This window comes from Trichosurus vulpecula, chromosome X (assembly GCF_011100635.1).
Source record: "Trichosurus vulpecula isolate mTriVul1 chromosome X, mTriVul1.pri, whole genome shotgun sequence".
NCBI lineage: Eukaryota > Metazoa > Chordata > Mammalia > Diprotodontia > Phalangeridae > Trichosurus > Trichosurus vulpecula.
The window spans coordinates 3,662,917-3,685,502 of NC_050582.1; the positions used below are offsets into that span (position 1 = coordinate 3,662,917).

The 22,586-nt window shown below is 45.5% G+C and overlaps 1 protein-coding gene across 3 annotated transcripts; it reads left to right on the forward strand.

Moving 5' to 3' along the window:
* The first annotated feature begins 6,098 nt into the window (after positions 1–6,098).
* Positions 6,099–17,214, forward strand: LOC118832922 (UDP-N-acetylglucosamine transferase subunit ALG13 homolog). 3 transcript variants are annotated; one of them, XM_036740313.1, is made up of 4 exons: positions 6,099–6,245; positions 8,242–8,404; positions 11,144–11,282; positions 16,962–17,214. In XM_036740313.1, the coding sequence occupies exons 1-4, from the start codon at positions 6,165–6,167 to the stop codon at positions 17,074–17,076; spliced, it is 498 nt and encodes a 165-aa protein (XP_036596208.1). In that variant the 5' UTR covers positions 6,099–6,164; the 3' UTR covers positions 17,077–17,214. The 3 variants fall into 3 exon arrangements, with proteins under 3 accessions (XP_036596208.1, XP_036596211.1, XP_036596210.1); XM_036740316.1 differs by having other exon boundaries at positions 6,159–6,245; positions 8,346–8,404; XM_036740315.1 differs by lacking the exons at positions 6,099–6,245; positions 8,242–8,404 and adding an exon at positions 9,226–9,323.
* Positions 17,215–22,586: the final 5,372 nt, after the last annotated feature.

The window sequence follows — 22,586 nt, forward strand, 5'->3', positions numbered from 1 at the left end:
CAAAGACAACTCCAAAGGACTCATGAGGGAAAGAGCTATCTACATCCAGAGAAAGAACTGTGGAGTTTGAATGCAGATTGGAGCGCACCTTGTGCTCGCCTTTTTTTTTTCTCTTTTGTTTTTGTCTTTGTTTTTTGTTTTTTGGTTTTGTTTCTTCTTTCTCATGATTCATTCCATTGGTCATAATTCTTCTTTACCACTTAACTATTGTGTAAATAAGTTTAATGCGAAGTTATAATGTAGAAGATATATTGGATTCCATGCTGTCTTGAGGGGGGAAGAAAATCTGGAACTCAACATTACGTGGAACTGAGTGTTGTAAACTAAAAATAAAAAATCTTAACTATAAATAAATAAATAAATAAATAAATAAAAAAATAAATACATCTGCTTTGGATCCAGGTCTTGCGAGTGACTTTCCTTCTTTTTCCCTCCACCAGTCTGGGTGCTGAGTTACCACATAATCACTCACGCCAAGAGGCCCTGACGGCCAAATGTAGGAATTCAAATGGGTGAGAGAAAGTGTTCAAGACTCGTCGCTTTAAAACTCCTCGGGTGCACAGACAAAACTCTCATTCAATTACTACACTGAGTGGCCCTGATTCAGGGAGCAGGCTTCCGCGGTAAGCTAGCAAGTTTTTTCTGGGCCATTTGGAGTTTGATATGCAGAAGGGCTGTCTAGGACACAACCAGACCAGGTCCACTTGGTTGCTTCCTCTTTTTGGAGAACTCAAACACATATGAGAAACATCATCAACTAATATCCTGCCTCTAAATTCCAGAGGCAGGCAGCCAAAACAGAGCTAGACCTTGGTTGCTATGATTTCTGTGACCAGGAGATTTTTCTACTAGATGTGAATGGGCTAAGAGGGCAATGTGGCATAACCCATTTTGGAGTCAGGAGATGCTGGGTTCAAGTCCTTCCTCTGACAAGTACTGGCTGAGTGACCCTGGACAAGTCTAAACCCTCTGTGCCCCAGGCGACTCTTGGACTATAAGCTGCAGGGCAGATCTCTCAGTAGAGGGGGTCCCCTACAGCACTAAAATCACAGAGCCCATCCCCAGCCAAACCAGAGGAAGCAAGAGCCCCACTAGGGCAGCCTTGGAGATTAATCGCTTGGGATGATTTTCAAGGTAACTGAGATTGAAAAGATGCCCCAGCATCAGTTCTGATTTCAGCTGATGTTTCACTCACTGAATGCCTGCAGAGCCCAGATTTATTAAGGAAGAAATATTTGTGAAAGAGAATCAGGACAAGAGAAGAGGTGGCTTGGAACTCAGTCCAATCGCCATTAGAAGGCCTTGTTCTAAGTGTGTGGTTTCTTAGCCCCTGCTATGCCTAGCCTTTAGCTTGTAAAACCCTTCTTGGAGCACAAGTACGGCCTTGGGAAGTGCTGCCTGTACCCTCTGGAGTCCTTCAAAGGGCACTTGTGAACTTTCAATTAGTCCTTTTAGAGTGGGAAAGGACCACAGAGGCTACCTAATCCAACCCTATCATTTGGCAGATGGCTGACTCGCCTAAGGTTTCTGAGCAGCTCTGGAAATGACTGTGTTAGGAATCACAAGTGGACTAAAGGAGCCCACCGAGAGTGCAGTTTGTCCGCCGGTCATTTGTGAAGTCTTGGGGAGCAACAAAAAGCATTTATCCCAGTTACTGAGGGGAGCTTAGCAGACCTGTGGAAAGCAAAAAGCCCTCAATTACTGGATAGTCATTGGATAAAAGCAGGCAACCTGTCTGTGCTTATGGTGGGGCCCATTTAACTCAGGCAGGGGCCCTGCACTTTCCTGTGATTCCCACCAGCTGCAAGGTCAGGCTCTCATCCTCTTACTGAAGTTGCCTTGTGGTTGGTGGGTAAGCAGCCTAGGGCTAGAGCTGTACGATAGGGACATTTCAGGCAAATCCCCAACAGTCTGCCATCTTCTGGGAACATTTGGCAGCCAGCAGGCTTTCAGGCTTTGCTACCTCCAACCAGCACCCAGCAACTGGTTCCCCCTGACCACAGATTTATTTGTATGGAAAAACACACTGGGTATTTGCTCTGGATATGCAATACACAGTGCCTAATTAGTACCTCAGGGTAGGTTGTTTGTAAACAGAAATCAATAAGGGCCATATACAATATCCCCACAGTGCTCTCTCTGCTCACTGTGAGGCTAAGGATTCAGGCAGGAGTGCAGTGCACTTTGGATGCAGATTCCAAATGGAACTGGATCCCCACAGATGGACCACCACATGAAACTTGGGATCATAGATGGTGGAGCTGGAAGAGACCTCAGAGGCCATCTTGTCCAACCCTCTCCATTTACAGAGGCAGAGACTGAGGCTCAGAAAAGGGAAGGGCCTTGCACAAGGTCACACAGGTAATGAGTACCAAGGTTGGGAACTGAACCAAAGATCCAGTGACACCACCCTTGGTACATTTTGCTCTGCATCATGTTACCAACACACTGGAGGAAAAGAGCAATAAGAAATGGTCTCTTCCAAGGGGGTTAGGCACAGGCCGACTGAGAAGGCCTGGCATTTTGAGAAGCAGAAGGGGTCGCCGGCCTAGGGGATGTTAGTGGGCTCGTCTAAGCCCATCTGCCGCACCCTCCCACCCCACCCCCACCCAAGCTGGCAGCAGACATTTAGTGGGCTCATTATAGCCTTCATCCACTGGGGAGCGTTTTCTAGCTTGGGTCCCTCTGGTCAGTGTGCTCTCAAGCAGAGTCTGCTGCCATCTGGTGGTTTTCCACCAACAGATGGGTACAGAGCTGGTATGGCCTTCATGGGCCAATGAAACCAATGTTTTCCTTTTGACAATTTGGGCATCTTCTCCTCAGTGCTTCACTAGGGTGCTCAAGATACTGGTGGGATGCTCGAGCAGCATCTCAGCAGTCATTGGGAGGGGGTGTTTTGGTTTCTTTTTTCTTTCTTACCTTTCTCTGTATTCCCAGCCCCTTAGCACAGTGCCTGGCACATGTTAGGTGCTAAATGAATCCTTGTTGACCTGACTTGACAATGTAGGGAAAGCTCTGAAAATGTATAAGTGCAAGATGAAATGTGGAATTCGATCATCTGGCTGTCTGCTTTGCACCAGAAGGTTCAGGGAAACATACTATACGCCCAGATGAAAACATACACAGATGAATCACTTACTATTCTTAATATGGGGGAATGGGGATATTCTCCCAAGTGAATACAACTTAATGGTAAATCCATTAGCATCTGAAAGTTTGTGGTCATATTTTTTCTTTGCCCAAAAGAAAACCTTGAGAATTTAAATGCTATCTTTTCATTTGGCGGGGATGTTGTGGTCCCACTGGGCTCAGCTTTTCACTAATCATCCATGTAACCTTGAACCAGTCACTTAAGTTCTCTTCAGTCTGTTTCCTCCTCTATACAATGAAGGGATTGATTATACGAGAAGCCCTCTAAGGTCCTTTCTAGTTCTGTCCAGTCTATGAAAATGCTGTATAAAAATAACAGATGGATTATTGGAGGGAGGAGTTTTCTACAGAGTTCCTCTACAATGCTTTCCACTTACAACTTTGGAGCTATCATTTTCATTTATGATTCCATTTGGAGAATGAGGGAAAACTCTCTTCTTGAGAGACTGTTAGTCTATTTGCTCATATTAAAATAATGGTTATAGCAATCTGGCCAGGGTGAACATTTTATGTGTGCTGTCACTGCAAAAATTCAGTGAAAAAAATTTTCAAGAGACCTTATAGCTCTGGTCTTCCAAATTTTTCAAAGGTTACCTCCAGCACATTCATTTTAGAATCATGCCTCTATTATACATCAGCTTACAGAGCAATGTCTGAAAATATATTTTAGTCAATAGTTTCCTTTCATCAGAAATAGTATTATTTTTAATTTGATTGGTTAAACTTTTACACAACAGGTTAACATTATAGATGATCTATTAACTTGGCAAGTCATAGAATCGAGTAATGAGGTGGGTCACTAGCCTTTTCTTATTGACCGTAACTAATAGAATTCCACATGTAATTGAGGGGACTAGCTCACATTCACAATTTGCTTTATTTTCATAAAAAGCATTTCCTGGTTTGGGTGGCTTTCTCTCTACAGCTTGTAAAATAATTTCAGGAAAGTTCAGTGTTGAAAATGATATCTTTCTGGTTTTATGGCAAAATATTGGTTTGGACCCACATCTTACACAATGCACACAAGAAATCAAAGCATCTTGGTTATTCGAGTTCTGAAATCACAAAAAACCTGAATCTTCTTTGAACATAGTGACTGTCTTTCTTTTCATTTTGCATCTCCAGGCATTTAAGAAATGCTTGCTGGATTAAATTGGAGAGGAGGGACTTTTTTTTAACCAATCACATAGAAGAAACTATTGGAGAAAACCTGTATGGGTTGGATTATATATGATAAAGGGCTTTGTACAATGAAATGGAAAGAGACAGATTGGGGGAAAACATTTGAAGTGAACATAGCAGGTAAAGGTCTGACTTCCATGATTTATAAGGAACTGACACATACCTCTGGGAGCACAGAAGAATACACACTCCTCAATGGAGACTGAGAAGGAGAAATTTGCTAGGTGGGAGGAAAACCAGGGGAACAGCGTCATGAAAATCTAAAGAAGAGAGTATCCAGGATATGAGGGTGATTGATAGTGCTTAAAGCTGCACAGAAGTCAAGAAGGATGAGTATTGAGAAAAAGGCCAGTAAGAGATGATTGGTGACTTGGGAAAGGGCAGTTTCAGTTGACGGATAAGATCAGAAACCAGTCTATAGAGTGTTAAGGGGAGAGTAAGAGGAAAGGAAGTCAAGATACCAATTGTAGTGGTTTTCTCAAGGAGGTTAGCCATGAAAGGGATGAGCAATATGCAGTGAAGTGGGGATAGACAGATCAAAAGTGAGGATTTTTTAAGGATGGGAGCGGAATGGGATTACTTGTGCATGCTAGCCTTGGCAAGAAGCACCTCTTCATGTGAGACAGGATGTGAAGGAGGTGTCTATAAGAGAAGGGAAAATTAAGGGTTTGACCATTTCATATGTGGCCAAACTATGGTGGAGGAATGGCTTATGGGAAATGAGTAAGTTAAGGAACTGGAACATTAGAGGGAGGATCAATATGTCTGTTAAATTCCCTAGTGTGAGGGCAGGAATTGGGGAGGAGAGAAAGACTGAAAACTAGGCATTGAACTCTTCCAGGAAGGAAGGATAGTATCCTCCTGAATAACCCTAAATTTGAGCTGGTAGATAATACCCACCAGAATCTTAATTAGGTGATAAATGTGGATTGAATAAGTCTCAGAGGAGGAAAGGTTACTGAGTGCTAGCAGTAGAAAGTCTGAGAATAGCAAAGGACTATTCTTATCGCCCTAGCATGGGCCTATGAGTTTGGGGGAGGTGGGAGTAGCAATGGATGAAAAAGAAATGAGTGTTAGAAAGGGTGGCCAAGGGAGGGAGCCAGGGTTCAGTGAGTCCAAGATGGAAGATATGAACAAGGAAAAGGTTTATTACTGTGATCAGAGGGCACAGTAGACGGGTGGGTGGATGTGGAGTGGGATTTGGGGACAAGGTGGGCGTGCAGGGGATGGGAGGAAAGGCTGAGGCAGCGGGAGTAGGGTAGGGAATCTAGTTTGGGTGATGCCAGTTGGGGGCTCCAAACAATCGGAGGAATGAGCTCACGCAGATTATCATGGGGCGGGGGCGGGGGCGGAGTAGAGGGAAGTGGGCAGCCCGTAAGCATGGCTAGTCCTCCGGGGTTAACCAGGAGCGCAGCCAGAATACTGCAGTCCGGGCAGGGCCCTCATCACAAAAAGGCGGGGCTCTACCAAAGTCTTCCAGCTGCTTTATTTGCAACAGCTGCAAGCCAGGGACTATAATGGGGGCGCGGTTAGACTGGTGTCATGTAATGTAACATTATGCCTGCACGTACAGAGACAGGATTTGACCACACAAAATGTGGCCTCCTTTCCAGACGATGCGGGGGGAGGGGTCCGAGAGTGCGCCGCGGCGCCCCCCCACCCCCGAGGTACTTCCGGCAACGCCGCCGACGCCGCCAGGAAAGCTTGGTTGTTAGCAACTCATTGGCTGGCTGGGCGCTAGGGACGCCTGCGCACTGAGCAGGGCGGGGCTGGAGCCACTGGTGAGTGACGTCACGTCCGGCCGTTCCGAGGCCCGCCGACAGGTTCTGGCGATGAAGTCCGTTTTCGTCACCGTAGGCACCACCAGTTTCGACGAGCTCATAACCTGTGTGTCCTCCAGGGCTGCCCTCCAGGTGAGCGGTGTCGGTCCGTCAGGCCGTCTGTTAGTCGGAATTCTTCCCGCCCCTCCCCTCGTTTGGCCGGCAGCTCAGATTGCGCCTGCGCTGCGGCTGCGCACACGCTGCCGCAAGGCGCCCCCGCAGATCCGCGGACTGCGGCCTGGCCGCTTGCCCCTGCGCCTGCGCACACCATTCGGCATCGCCCCTCAGCCTGGTCGGGCGACCTCCCCCACCCCCAGAACACACGTGCACGTCTCCTCGTCCCCTCCACCGATGCCCCTGCTTCTGAATGGCACTGGTCCCATTGGGGCCTGCTGTTGGGCCAAATGGGCCCTGATGAGGTTTAGGGGTATAGGGACCCCAAAGTACCAAGGTACAGAACAGAGTTGTCTGGAAAGAATTCACAGACTCAATCAGTCTTCCAGTCAGGTGGCAAAGTTTATTATAATGCTAACGAAGGCGGGCAGAGCTCCTTTAGGGAACTCACAACCTAATAGGAGTGATGCTAAGGCTTATGTAGAAAAAGTCCAGTGAGTTGTGTGGCAAGTATGCCAAGTAGGCGGTGAACATACAGTTTCTGCACCTTGGGCACAGGCATCATTCACTACTGGCATGGCCTGTGGGGGAGGGGAGGCTTCTAAGGGGTCTGTACGTCTACGTCTGTAACAAAATAGCCTTGGGAGTTGACGTCTATAGCTTGACGTCTGGAACATGGGAATGATAGTTCTGCTGGTACAAGATAGTCCTGTTCATATAAGGGAAATTCTACAGAGGTCAGCTTCTTCTTGTAAGAGGGAGAGATGGTTTCCCTGACTGGGTGCGAGATAGGTCCTAGGGCTGGGGTCCAAGCACCCCATCACTTAGACACCATGGAGGCCAGAATCCTCATTTGACGGAGGAAAAGGTACTTCACATCCCAAAGGGACCTTAGAGACCAACCCTCTCATTTTACAGAGGGGAAACTGAGGCCCAGGAATGGAGAACGACTCCCAGCATGTAAGGGCACACTGCCACTTTAAAGATTAATCATCTAATTCAACCCTCCTTATATAACAGATAAAGAGAAAATGAGGCCCAGAGAGATGAAGGACCATAAGATTGTAGGTTTAAGTGAGGAAACTGAGGCTGAGAGAGGAATAGCTTGCCCCAGGCTCTCTGACTCCCGAGCTGATGTCCAGGGCATCACTAGGGCATCGGGGGCCCTTAGACATCACATCCACACTCCAGGAGTGTCAACTGACGCACACTTCACAGGAATAAGTCCTATATGTGGGCTTCAAGAGAGTAACGAAAAGTACCCTGGCTAGTTACTGTGTAAGTGACGTGGCCAAATCCTCGGCCCTGCCTGAATCTCCATTTCTTCCTCTGTAGCATGAGGGGGTTGGACTAAATGACCAATATGGGCACTTCGAACTGGAAATTCGGTGAAATAAACCCCAGGGAATCTTGGTTACTCCAAACCTGACAGTGTGGTAGAGTGGATAGAGATAGCCTGAAAGCTAGGAAGACCCACCTTCAAGTTCTGCCATTACACATACTGGCTGTGTGCCCGGGGACAAATCACAACCTTTTCTAACAGTACAAATTGCCAAGAAAGTACCAAACTTCCTTGTCTGGAAGTCCCCCAATGAAACTACAAGTTTGATCCCTGTGCCTATTCCCTGAAACCTGACACTGGGTAGCACTGCAGAGCACAGGACCTACTCAGGAAGACCTGTGTTCAAAACCAGCTTAGGTCATTTACTAGTGGTGTGGTCCTGGGTAAGTCACTTCACCATTGCTGCAAAATGGTGATAATAATAATAGCCCCTATTCCCCAGGGTCGTTGTGAGGGTCCGAATGACATAATCATTGGAAGGTGCTTGGCGTAGGGCCTGCCACTCAGTACTAGAGAAATGTTACTTTTTGATGAGGATGATGGTGCTGCTCATGGTGATTGTGATGATAATGTTGCTGATGACGATGATGGTGATATTTCAAAGTGCCCGTGTTGATTTTTCTGTTATTTTAGATACTCAAGAGACTTGGTTATCGCAAACTTGTTCTACAGATTGGAAAAGGCACAGTGGTACCGGACTCCTTCGCTTCGACATCTTTTTCTTTGATTGTTTACAGGTTCAAGAATTCCTTGAAAGAAGACATTAAGAGATCAGATCTGATCATTAGCCATGCAGGTATGGCCTCTTGGATTTAGAATCACAGCATACATTAGACTAGAAATTCAAGGTACCTGATTGGTTTAGGCTTGTGATGAACAGCAGTGACATAAAGCAGGGATTGGCAAACTGAGGAAGGTCTCTGAGAATGTTACTCACGTTGGTCCATTGCTAGAACAGAAATGAGTAGGACCCTTGGCCCCCTAACAATGTTATTTTCCACATATTGGAGCAAAAGCACAGGAAGCATGAAGCATTTCCAGCATCACATGGCAAGGTGTTAAAACGCCAGTGTGTAAGGATTATAAATGAATAAGACTTGATATCTGCTATGTTAATAGAAGCTTCTAAGTTTAAGTGAAAATTCTGCATTTAAAATGTGATACAAGCTTGAAAAATACATTTTGAAATCAATTTTATTGTGAATGAATTTAGTTAATAATAGTCAACGTGAAGGTGATCAAAATTTACCTAGTCAGCTGGCTTTGCAGTCAGGAAGGTCTGTGTTCAAGGATGTGCCTGACATTTTACTAGCCATGCTGTCATAGAGAGGTCACTTGATACCTTATTGTTAATGTTGCTAATCTGCATGAGTGGAGGGAGTTTTCCACGTCAGGAGCTCCCCAGGCTGCTTATATCAAGGTGAAAAGTCAGCTTTGCCTTCTGCCCCCCCACCCTGGGAAATGACTGCACATTATTCTCAAAATAGTCCTTTGAGCAATGTTGGAAATGTGACAGCTAGTGGATAGGGGAGGGGAACAGATTTTGTTCTTTTGTTCGGTGTCTTTTTTTTCCTGCAGTTTTAAGGGGGGAAATTTATCAGATTGGAGATTGCTAACAGAAGCCAGGAATTTATTTTACAAATGGATGCTGACCTATGTGACCTACCTCATGACAGAGGGAATGGATTCAAGATGAACAATGAGAGACATGAACAGTATGGGACTTTGTTTTGTTTTTTTTTACTATGCATATTTGTTGCAGGACTTTTTCTTTGTTTCTTTTAAGTTGGGGGTGAGGTGGGAAGGAAAGAAGATAAATGCTTATTAAAAAAGAAGAATTTTTTTTTGTTTGGTTTTTCTTGGGGCAGGGAGAGGCAAGGCAATTGGGGTTAAGTGACTTGCCCAAGGTCACACAGGTAGTTTGTGTCAAAGGCCACATTTGAACTCAGGTCCTCCTGACTGCAGGACTGATGCTCTATTCACTCCGCCACCTAGCTGCCCCAAGAAAAGAAATTTTAAAAAGGTATGCAGAGCTTCCCTCCCAACTCTTTAACCCTTGGGCAAAGAGTGATTTCCAAAGTATGTAGTTTTGGATTTGCCAGTTGGAGTTATTCCTCATTTCATGTCCACAAAGGTCTGTGCTACTGCCAGGCACTGTATTTTGGAAAGTGCTTCTATCCAAAGAGGTGGGTGTCCACGTGGTGCCCCCAGCCCCAGGCTCTTCTGCCTCCCCTCTCCTCTCTCTCTCTCTCTTTTTTTTGGTGTTTGTTTTTTTTATTTAGTATTTACTTTTCCCCCAGTTATATGTGAAAAACAATTTTTTAACATTTGTTTTTAAAACTTTGAATTCCAGATTCTCTTCCTTCCTCCCTCCCCACCCCCACTTATTGAGAAGGCAAGCAATTCCATATGGGTTATATATGAGTAGTCATGCAAAACATATCCATATTAGTCATGTTGTGAAAGAAAACAGACAAAAAAACTCAAGAAAAATAAAGTGGAAAAAAATCTGTGTTCAGACCCCATCAGTTCTTTCTCCGGGGATGGAGAGCCTTTTTCATCCTAAGTCCTTCAGAATGGTCATGGATCATTGTATTGCTGAGAATAGCTAAGTCATTCACAGGTGATCATCTTACAATATTGCTGCTGCTTTGTACCGAATATGTTTCACTTTGCATCAACCTATGTAAGTCTTTCCAGGCTTTTCTGAAACCATCCAGCTCATCATTTCCCATGATACAATAGTATTCCGTCATAATTACATACCACAACTTATTCAGCCATTCCCCAATTGATGGGCATGCCCTCGATTTCTAATTCCTTACCCCCAGGAAAGAGCTAGTATAAATATTTTTGTACCTACACGTCCTTTTCCTTTTTTTTTAATCTCTTTTGGGGTACAGAACTGGTAACGGTATTGCTAGGTCAAAGGGTATGCGGCCTTTTATAAATAAAAGAGTGAAAAAATAACCAACGTCTTTGGGCATAGTTCCAAATTGCTCTACAGAATGGCTGGATCAGTTCACAACTCCGACAACAGTACATTAATGTCTCATTTTTCCCACATCCCCTTCACCCTTTGTTGTTTACCTTTTCTGTCCTATTATCTAATATGTATGTGGTAGTGCCTCAGAATTGTTTTAATCTGTATTTCTCCAATCAATAGTGAATTTTTTCATATGGCTATAGATAGCTTTAATTACTTCATGTGAAAACTGATTCTGTCTTTTGATCATTTATCAGTTGGGGAATTGCTCTTATTTTTATAAATCTGACACAGTTCTCTATATGTTAGAGAAATCCTCTGTCTTCTTCAGAGGATAAAGATGGACCTGGGAGACTTGACCATCATCAGCCCAGACAAAGGTCAATCCCCAGAGACAGGCTGTTGACATTTTTCTTCTTTGCCTATTTCAGTGAGGTGAATGTGTAGGCATACTAGTCAGCTAAATCACTGGACTTTGGTTATTTTTTCACTCTTTTATTGCAAGACAGCTGGAGAAGAAGCTGATGGAGTTTGGATTTCTCTTTCTAGGTGCGGGGAGCTGCTTGGAGGCCCTGGAAGAAGGAAAGCCCTTGGTGGTGGTCGTAAATGAAAAGCTGATGGACAATCACCAGTTAGAGCTGGCCAGACAGCTGCACAAGGAAGGGTATCTTTTCTATTGCACATGCAGGTAGGCGGCGGGCTAGCACTGACTCTTTGGAAGCCACTGCTGCTCCCCCCTCAGATTCATTGAGCTCTTCCTTTCTCACCTGCCCACCCCCCACCCTTTGCCATTCACATACTTCAAAGTAGCAGATAGATGGTGCCAAAGGCAGGCCTGGAGGCAGGAAGACCTGAGTTCAAATCCAACCTCAGACATGGACTAGCAGGGTGACCTTGGGCAGGTCACTGAATGGTTATCTGCCTCAGTTTCCTCAGCTGTAAAATGTGGGATCCCAAGGGCACCTGCCTCTCGTGGTTGTTGTGAGGAGCAAGTGAGAGACTGTGAAGTGCTTCCCACAATGCCTGGCCCATAGTAGGTACGATATAAACGCTAGCTATTTTTATTATCTTTGGTGCTCTTGGTGTATGCCTCTGGATCAGGAGATGTGTGGCTCTTCAGAAAGACAGCCATGTTGGGTGTTTTGAAAGGGGTGTTTGTCCTCCATAAGCCCACCGAGGCCCCTGAGTAAATGATAATGTGTTTCATTGCAACAAAGAATTTGGAGCTGGCTCCTATGATCACAGCATGGATTCTTATCTGAATTGTGTGACCATTTCAATTAGCGAGAAGGGGAATGAAGACAGTGGCTGTCACTTATGTAGTGTTTGGAGGGTGGCAGAGGGATTTCTGTGTCTTGGCTCCTGTGCCCCTCATGACAGCCTGTGGAGCTGAGTGCTCCATTTTATGAACGAGGACACTGAGGCTTGACCAGGGCCACACAGCTAACTAGGCAGTGTCTGAGGCTGGCTGTGGACTCAGGCCTTCCTGATGCCAAGTCCCTTCCTCTGGTGTTTGTAGCAGCTGGCCTCTGGTTAGGTTTCATGATGGCAGCCTAAACAAGGCCTTGATCCCAGGTTTTCCTGCTAGGAAATGATGAAGGCTATGAAATAGTAATCCCCAGCTTGTTCTCCTATCTTTCTCAAGGAGTTCAGCACAGGACTCACCACAGTCTTGCTCTGTCCTGCCTGTCCCTAGGGAATGTATATTATAGCCTCAGATGTTCCCTCCAACTTCTTAAACTCCCAATTCCTCAGCTTCCTTTAGACCCATGGCTTTCTTCTCTTCACCTCAGCCATCCATAGGGTATCTCCATTACCCACAATATTCCACTTCCCCTCTCTGCCCAGAACTTTCTGTGATTCTTGTGTCTCACCCCAAGTCCTTTCTTGGGCTAGTACCTCTGTTCTGACTTCAGTTTCCTCTCTGTCCAGCCTCAGCCCACTACTTAGCAAATTCAAATCCCTGCTGTCCTCTGTTCTCGAATCATTTGCCTCCTTGTCCTACCCCGGGTCTTTTCTTACCAAACCCAATCCTTGGAATATTCCCATCATCTGCAGGACGAGTGGCTGAAGGCAGCTCAAGGGTGTCTCATAATCATGCCAGCTGGGGGTGTTTCAGATTTGGTTATTTACCCTGAACTGGAACCTTACTGCGGAAAGTCAGGTCTTTGATTCCTGGCTGATTCTTCCTCTCCTCCCAGAATTTATTGTTCAGCTTTGCTTCTCATATTTCCTTTTTCCCTTCCATTCTCCACTGAGAACTTTGCCTCTTACTTTACTGAGAAGTTTGAGGCTGTTTGCCATGAGCTCTCTCTTTTCCCCTTCTCTCCACCTCAGGTCTCTTCAGCATCCCTCCGTAATCCCCCTCCTTTCCCGCAGTCTGATAACAAGCTCACCCTTCTTGTTAAGGCCGGTCTCCATATGGGCCCATCATCCCATTCCCTCCCGTCTTCTCCAACAGATTACACCCTCAAATATCTTCCTATCTCTCTCTATCATTATCCTACCATTCTCCCTGCCCGCCTGCCTTCAACCATCACAAGTCTCTCCCGTCCTTCCAAACCTTTTCTACACCCTCCATTTTGTCTTAATACCTCTGCTCCCTTTCTCAGCCAAACTACTGGAAAGTGCTCTCTATGCTCACTGCTTCCACTTCCTGTCCTCCACCTTGCTCCTCAGCCTTTTATAATCTGGCCTCCAACCTCATCCCTCGACTGAAAGTGTTCTCTCCAAAGTCATTGGCAGTCTCTTCACTGCCAGCCATGATGGTCTTTTCTTGACCCCAGGCAGCCTTTGCCTCTCCTCCACCATACTCTGCTCTCTGACTTTTTGGGACACTATTCTCTCAGGCTTTTCTTTTCTTTCCATCTGTGTCTTACCTCCTTTGCTGTTTCATCATCCATATCACCCCCTACCCCAGACCAGTGGGGATCTCCCAAACTTCTGGCCTAGGCCCTCCTGTCTTCAACATTCTTTCTCTTGGTAACATCATCAGCGCACATAGATTTAACTGTCATCCCAATGCGAATGACTCCGTTCTCTACCAAGTGTCCCCAGAGTTGGAGTGTAGTTTTGAACTTGCTCCGGACAGACATCTCTTTTAACTCACTAAGTCCAAAACAGAATTGATTTTCCTTCTTCCTAAACCATTTTCCAAACTACACAATTTCTGTCAGGGGCACCACCATCCTTCTGGTCCCCTGGCTTTGTAATGTGTGCATTTTTGTGGACTCTCCTCTCCCCCTCACCCATCCAGTCACTTGCCGTGTCTACCTTCCCAACATGTCTCCCATCCAAGCCCTTCTCTCCACTCACACAGCTGTCACCTCTCCCCGGATTACTGCCACAGCCTCCTAGTGAACCCCCACCTCAAGTCTCTCCCCATGCTAGTCCTTCCTGCACACAGCCGCAGTCAAAGTAATATTCCAGAAGTACAGATCTCTGCTCACTCAACTTCTTATTGCCTCTAGGATAAAAACCAAACTCTTTTTGTTAGCTTTTTAAAAAGCTTTAGCTCTACACAACTTGGACCAAACCTCTCTTTTCCATCTCATTAGAAATTACCGTCCCTCCTACACCACATGCAGTACTCAGTGTCCCGTTTCTGTGCCTTGACACTGGCCATCATGTGATCTAAAAATGGCCACCCTCCTTGCAGGTTCCTCGTAGAGGCCCCAAATTTCTTTAGGACAGAGTTCAAGCACCATCTTCTGTGTAAATCCTTTCCTGAATCCCCTAACGTCTCATGCCCTTTCTTCCGTGTGACTTTTTAAAACTACTAACAAATGGGATTCATTTAATGTATTAAAAATACAAATATATACTTTTCATATACGTGTATTTGTTTAGTGTAGTGCATGCCAAATGGTACATGTTTAGTAAATGTTTCTGTACTTTTCACTTAATAATTATGATCTCTACATTCTTCTCTATACTGGTTGTGTCCTCTGAGAATGTAAATTCTTTGTTCGCTGGCATTATTTAAACCCCTAAACCTATCACTGTGCCTGACATGTACCTAGCACTGATTGATGAAGAAATTAGCTGCTTTCTGGAGAGTGAGGTCGTTTCCCACCAGCTTTGAAAGTTGTCCTTACCTCATTTAATTTTTTTCTGATGAACCATCTCTGCAAGTATATGTAAAATATGTTTATTCTGATATCAGCAGTTGGAGGTTCTGTGGTTCTGTTAATGTGGGTCCTCCCTTGGCAGACCAGGATTCCACTCCCTCTTTGACTTGGAAGAAGGTCTTCAGGAGCTCCCATAGCCCACCTAAGGATGGGTCTGCATTTTTTCTGAACGTTTTCTTGGACAGCAGAGGCATACGCCATTGGCAGGCCCATGGTCAAAGCCCTTCTGCCTCGGTAGTTTAAGTATTATCAGAGAGCAAATTCAAATCACGTACTTTTAGGAGATTTCATAAAACCCTTAAGAAAATGGGCTTAAGAAAAAAGACAGCCCAAGGTGTCATGAAACCCAGATGGGGAGTCGTTGGGTTGGAAGCTATTTAGACTTCTCTCTTCCTTTTTTTCTGGACTTCCACATAGGCCAAGGTTGGGGCACAGGGGAGGGGAGAAAGGCAGAGGTAGAGAGAACTGGAGGCAGAGCTCACTGCTCCAGTTGGCAGGGGCGGGGCCCTCAGTGTCTTCTTGTTGACAGATTGAGGATCAAGTCTCTTGCAGAGACTGTTAGTTAGTCCTCATTGATGGAGTGGGCCAGGAGAGAGGGTGGCTTTGCCAGGCTGAGAGAAGCCAGGCCTGGAGGTGCCATGGAACAGAGGAGGAGGCAGGAGGAGGGCCTGGAGGATTGCTTGGTTGGTTAATCCTCACCCAGGAATGGAGTGTGCTTTATAGATTAAGGGCAAACCCAGGCTGACATGATTCTATAAGAGGAAGTTAACTGTCGCCTTGCTAACTGATTTATGCAAGTCCACTTTGGCTTATGGGAAATTCAGCTACTCTGGGCCTCGACCCTTTGTGGTCCAAATGCTAACCCAAGGATTGCACCTCAGAGCCTGAAAAAGCAAGCCACCAAGCTCAGGTTTGGAGAAAGCGAAGTGACTTTGCTGATTTACAGAAGCAGTCTATGTACAGGATCGAGTCCATGTCAATCATCAGCGTGTACCAAGTTTCTCCCAATCCTTTCCAACTCCTTCCAGTGTCATCTCACTGAAATAAAAGCCAGCAGTCCAGTGTAGTTTCTTGTCCAGAGGCTGATGTATTTTAGGCATGGACAGCAGGCATCTGTGTCTCTCCTAATGTATGTGCCTCATCCACATTCCTGCAAGTGTTTGCTTGGTGGTGTTGCTTAGGACAATCCTGGAATATCACACTTGTGGCAACTGGAATCCAGACACGTCAACATTTTTATTTATTTTAATTTATTTTATTTATTTATTTTTAATAGTATTTTATTTTTTTCCTGAGTTTACCATGTGAGTCTTTTTAAAAAATGGTTTTAGCCAGTTGAACCTCAACGAAAGTCATTAAACTTGCTCAGCAACCACCTGACGTAATTAATTTCCATGCATAGATTGTCACAACTTGGGAGTCCCCCCGTTGTCCCAGCCTCCATCCTGACTTGGTCTATTTGTTCCCATGGCCTCTTCCACTCAAGTGGTCCTAGTTAGGGTGGAATGTGTTCTTCTAGTCTGACTGCTTTTTCACGTTGCATTTTTGCAGAAAAGTCTTTCCAGGTTTCCCTCTCTTTCTACTCCCTTATGTTTGTTGCCATCCTCACCCATTCCTGACTGTTGGCCATTGAGGGTACCCCCAGTTGCTTATAGTTATGAATAACCATGCTAAAATTTTCATGTTACAGATAGAGAATAGAATTTCTCAGGGTAGAAAGAACGTGGGATCAGAACCCTAAAACGTTCAAGTCTAAGAAAAGGAATAAAACAAAGAGAAGAAAATACCGGCAAGGCCTAATTATTCAGCAGTCTGGTCCCATGTGCCCGCATCCCCCCAAATCCAGTTCTCATCATATCATCTGGCTGTGTCACTTGGTTGTTCCATGAATTTAACTTTGGACCATCTCGGTTTTTACCAGCTGCTCCTGAGGGTAATTGCAAAGCCATCTGAGCACACTGTCCTGAGGTGGCATTGACCAAGCCTCATCTTTAAGCAAAGCAACTCAGTGGAGGGAAGTGAGGAAGGATGTCTTGGATTGACATTGAGGGTCTAGAGAAATAATGGTTTTGTTTTTCACATGAAAACAGACCTTCCATAGTGGGAGCCCCCAGCCCCCAGTATGTGGAAGCAGAAACGAGGGTTTGAGAAACCCCAGGACTGTGAGTGAATGGGCAGCATCTAGACTGTTGTGTGGCTCCTGTAACCTAACGTTCTGCTCTTTCTTTTTGTTTTAGCACCCTTGTTGAGCTGTTAAAATCAGTGGACTTATCATCACTGAAACGTTTTCCTCCTGGCAAGCCAGAGCTATTCTCTGAATTTTTGGATAAAGTGGTGAGATTTAAAAAATGAATGCCAGCCTCTCAATGTCAACCTTTTTTCCCCACCCATTTGACAACACATCCTAGATAAGGCAGTCAGATCCAATCCTCTCTTTAGTGTATTTTTGCGGTATGACCTGTCCTTAATAAATTTTCTACATCTAAAGGATGCCTCCAAAGTTTCCTGCGTGAACATTTGTAAGCGTTCGCTCAGATCGTTCTAGCTGGTGTTAGTTTTGAGTAGGTGCACCTCATCAGAACGCTGGTGGTGGCCAGGCAGACACAGATTGTATCCTGGCCTCCCTGAGGGAGATTTTTAATGCCTTTTGGCTTTTGAGGAACAGTCTGTGGTACTTGGCAGTTGGTGCCCCCAGAGATGTCCAAGGCAGGGAAATCCAAAAAAATTCAAAAGGTGCTCCACTAGAAACAGTGAATGAAAATGGGTGTTCATTCACCTAGCTTGATTCACTACCTGCCAACTGAGTCAGCTTCTGCCTGTCACGTTGGCCTCTGATAGACGATTCATCCCAGTTTGCCAATCCCACAAGCCTTTATTAAACGCCAACCATGTGCCAGGCACTGTTCTTCACACTGGGAATACAAAGACAAAAATTGACCTAGGCCCTGGCCACAAAGGGCTCACCTTCTACTGGGGTGTAGAGTTGAGAAGGGGTACAGCATCCACATGGATAAGTATCATGGAAGGCCGAGAGTAATGGCGCCCCTGGGGAGAAGCAGAGGGCTCTAGGAACATCTGAGGAGGGAGGTCACACTTTGAGCTGGGGGAATGAGGCAAGGCACCAGGACGTGTGAAACCTGAGCTGAGCCAAGCCTTGAAGGGCGAGAAGGAATCTGACAGGCAGGGCTATAGAGGGAGTGCATTCCAGGCATGGCCCAGGTCATGCTGAGGAGCAGATCAGATTGCCTGGAGGCACTGTGAGCCCTAGCAGGGTTTCAAAGAGGAGCTCCCTCCATTTAGTACTGTAAGCCTTGGCTGTGGCAGAGAGAAAACAAAGAAAAAATCAGGCTGATGGGATTGAGCTCTCCACACAAATTCTGATGTTGGGGAAGCCATTCATTGAAATCAACTGTCTCCCCAATTCTCCTAGAGAAAGTGGAAACTGACCTTACAGCCCTTTCCTCCAGATAGATTTATATATAGAGATGGGGAAACATGCCTGCCTAATCCCTACAAGCATGGGGGGCTTAGGGAGGGCTGGAATCCAGTCAAGTCTCCATTCCATACACTTATGGTGAGCGCTAGCAGATCAGATCATCTACATTTTAAAACATTTTCCTGGCAGCCTCTTAGCTAGTATTCCATAGCTGATTCACTTTCCCTGTTAGGGGCCCATGGTGAACTCCATTGGCCTTAGGGAGTTCCACACTGCTGGTAGACTTTGGTGGCTCAGAAAACCTGTGGGTTTTAAGGGGAAACCAAGCAGAGGATTTTTGCCATGGGATCCATTTATCCTAAGGAAGAGCAGATGGTACTGCAGTTCTGCCTGTGTTTTATACCCCTGTTTCAGGGAAAGGGCTGTCCTGAAATGGAAAGAATCAGTGTTTCTGGGCCCTCTGTGGATCCAGGCATTTTCCACTGTGGAAAGATGGTGATGTGGCCATGGCCCTTTGATGTGTTCTTACAAGATTGTAAGAGGGTAAATGTTTTCTAATTTCTCCAGAAGGGAAGAGAACAGTGCCTGTATACCAAAGGCCAATGGGCTTGACTTGTATCCCTGACAAGATTCAAGCACAGATTGTTAAAGTGCTGGTTGATGAACATCTAGATAGCAAAGCAGTGCTTATAACCTGTGATACTGTGAACCTGTCTGTTATACTGTGAGCCCCTCTGTTATACAGCAAGCCCCTCCATTATACGGCGAAGCCCCTCTGTTATACGATGAGCCTGTGTGTTATGTGGTGAGCCATTTCATTAGACTTTGCCCTCCTCCATTAGATTGTGAGCTCCTTGAAGGCAGGCACTGTCTTTTGCCTCATTTTGTATCCCCAGTGTTTAGCACCATGTCTGGAACACGGTAGTTGCCTAATAAATGCTTCTTCATGGTAAGTCATGCTAGCCTCATTTCCTTAGTTGACAGAATTCAAAAACTGGTAGATTTTATGCTGTGTATAAAATTGACCTAAATTTTAGCTGAACTTTTGCTAAAGCATCTCATGCTAATCTGGTGGACAAGACGGATTCATCTGAGTTAGATAACAATGAAAGCAGATGTATTTGGAATTGCTTGGATGGCCAGGCTTGAGGAGGAATTTGGAATGTTCGTATCGTCCTGGAAGGTATACTCCAGTGGATGGACCCAGGGAGGATATGTGCTTGGCTCTGTGCTCTTTAATATTTTTAATCAGTCAGTCAGTTAATGAACATTTCTGAAGTTCCTACTATGTGCTAGCCACTATGCAAAGCATTGTATGAAGCACTTAGAAAAACTGCAGACAGTCTCAGCTCTTCAGGAGCTCACAATCTAATGGGAGAGACAACAGGCAAACGACTGTGTCCAAACAATATCTAGACAGGAGGAATAGGAAATAATCACCAGAGGGCAGGCCTGTGCATGGAGGGGGATCAGGGAAGGCTTCTTGTAGAAGAAGGGAAGCTGGGAGGCAGAGCTGAGGACAGAAGGCCCTGAGGATAGCCAGGGAAAATGTCAACTTGAAAGCAGCTCATTGTCACTGGATCAAAGAATATGTGGGGGTATAAAGTGTAGAAACCTGGAAAGCAGAGGTAAGGCAGCTTCTGAAGACCTCTCAAAACGAACCCCTAGAGTTTGTTCAATGGGGGCTTGACGTGGCAAGATGTGCTGTAGGGAGATCACTCTGGTACCTGCTCAGAGGCTGCATTGGAGTGGGAAGAGACCTGAGGCTGAGGTACCCAAAAAGAGGCCATTGCAGTAGGCCAGGCAAGAGATGACAGGGGCCTAAACTCCAATGGTGGCTATGTGAATCAGTCAGTGAGAGATGGTGGAGAGATTCAGGTACTGAGGTTTGGTGACCAACAGGATAATCACACTGTAAAAACTTGGGCAGCCAAAAGACTGTTGATGCCCTTGACAATAATAGGGAGGTTTGGAAGAGGTGAAAGATGAGTTTTGCCAGCTAGACGGATAGTATTCTAGGCCTGGAGTCAGAAAGATCTGGGTTCAAATCCAGCCTCGGACACTTAGTGGCTATGTGACCCATGTCTGTTGCCTGCCTCAGTTTCCTCTTCTGTAAAATGGGGGTCATACTAGCACTCACCTTGCAGGGTTGTTGTGAGGCTCAAATGAGGTAATGCTTGTGAAAATGCCCTGCCAACTGTAAATTGAATAGAAATGCTAGCTCTTGTTATGAATTGAGATTTCTCTGGGACATCACCTTTCGAATGTCCGATAAGCAGTTAGTCATGTTGGATGAGAGCTCAGGAAGAAGGCTTCGATCTGGCTGTAGCAATCTGGCAATCAATCTATCAATGAGTCAACATTTATCAAGTGCCTCCTATGTGCCAGGCACTGGACTAAGCACTGGGGATACAAAAAGAGGCAAAAGACAATCCCTGCCCTCATGGAACTTACAATCTAATGCAATAAATATATACCAGGCAAGCTATACAGGGGCTAAATGGGAAATGATGAACAGAGAATTTTGTATTTGTTTCTGGAGGTGATAAGGAGCCTCTGGAGACTATTGATTTGGGGGTGGGGGTGGTTTTTGACATGACTGGACCTGCATTTTGGGAAAATCACTTTATTGGCTGGTTGGTTGTTGTCCTTCATCCTTGAAGAGGACCAAAATGACATTGCTATTTAGGGGCTGAATGGGGAATGGAAGGAGTCGAGGGCCACTTGAGGCAGATTATTGTAATAGGCTAAGTGTGAGGTGATAAGGGACTGTGCCTGAGTGGGGGTGATGTCAGAGAAGAGAAGGGGGCATCTTTGAGAGATGTTGCAAAGATGCAATCAGCAGGCCTTGGCTGTCAGATTGGATATGGGGGGTGAGAGAGAGCGAGGAGTACAGGATGCCTCCTAGTTTGGGAGCCTGATGGATTGGGAGGATGGGGTGCTCTCAGCAGTGGTAGAGAAGGTAGGAGGAGGGGGGGTTACGGGGGAAAAGAATGAGTTCCATTTTGGACATATTGAGTCATCTGCATAGAGATGCTGATTGAACCCATGGAAATGAATAAAGTCAGAGAGGGGGTGGGAGAGAGAGAGAGAGAGAAGGAGAGAGAGAGACAGAGAGAGAGAGAGAAACAGAGAGAGAGAGACAGAGAGAGAGAGGGGGAGGGAGGGAGACAGAGAGAGAGAGAGGGAAGGAGGGAGACAGAGAGAGAGAGAGAGAGAGGGAGGGAGACAGAGATAGAGAGACTTCTTGGTATCAAGAGAGATCTGAATTCAAATCCTGCACCAGATACTTACTAGTTGTGTGACCCTAAGCAAGTAATTTCACCTTGCAGCCTCAGTTTCCTCATCATGCTTTATACTGTTGTTGTGAAGATTAAATGAGCTAGTATTTGTAAAGTACTTCAGACCTTAAAGTGATATATAAATGCTGGCTATTATTATTCATTGGAATCGTGGGACCCTAGACGTAGAAGGGACCTTAGAGATCATCTTCTCTAAGTATGAGATGATGGGAAAACTGAGACCTAGAGAGGGGAAGTGACTTAGCCAAGGTAACTTAGTTCATAAGTGGTATAGCTGTGAGCTATTTGAGAGAAGGGACTCTCATCTGCTTTTCTTTGTATTCCTATCTCTTAGCATGGTGCCTGGCACATAGTAGGTATTTAATAAATATTTACTGATTGATTGACACATAGTAGGCACTGAATGTTTATGATTGACTGGCACATAATAGGCACTTAATAATTATTTATTGATTGGCATATAGTAGGTACTTAATAAACATTTCTTGATTGGCACAGAGTAGGCACTTAATAAATGCTTGTTGACCTGACCCTAGATCTCTTGATTCAAAATCTAGTGCTTTTGCTGCTGCACCATGTTGCCTCTTTATTACACCATCTCACTGGGTGATCTATCTCATCATGGTTTCATTGTGACTCTCAGATCTATTTATTCAGCCCCAATCTCTCCGCTGATGTCCATTCTCACATCTCCAACTGCCTCTCAGGCATCTCAAACTGGATGTCCAGTAGAATTTAAAACTCCACATGTCCAAGACAGAACTTATTGTCTTCCTCCACTAAACCTTGGCTACTCCTACTTCCACTATTATTGTCGGGGCGCCCTCATCCTCCCCATGCTTCAGGCTCCCAACCCAGGAGTCATCCTGGGCTCCTCACTCTATCTTACCCCCCGCCACATCCAATGTGGTGCCAAGGCCTCATTTCACCTTTGCAATATCTTTCAAATATATCCCCTTCTCTCCTCTGACACTGAGGCAGGTCCTCATCATCTCACACTTGGATTATTGTGCTAGCCTGGTGAGGGGGAAGGGGGGTTTTTCCTGCCTCAAGTCTCTTCCCACTCCAATCTATTCTCCAGTTGGCCACTAAAGTGATCTTCCTAAAGTGCAGGGCTGACCTTG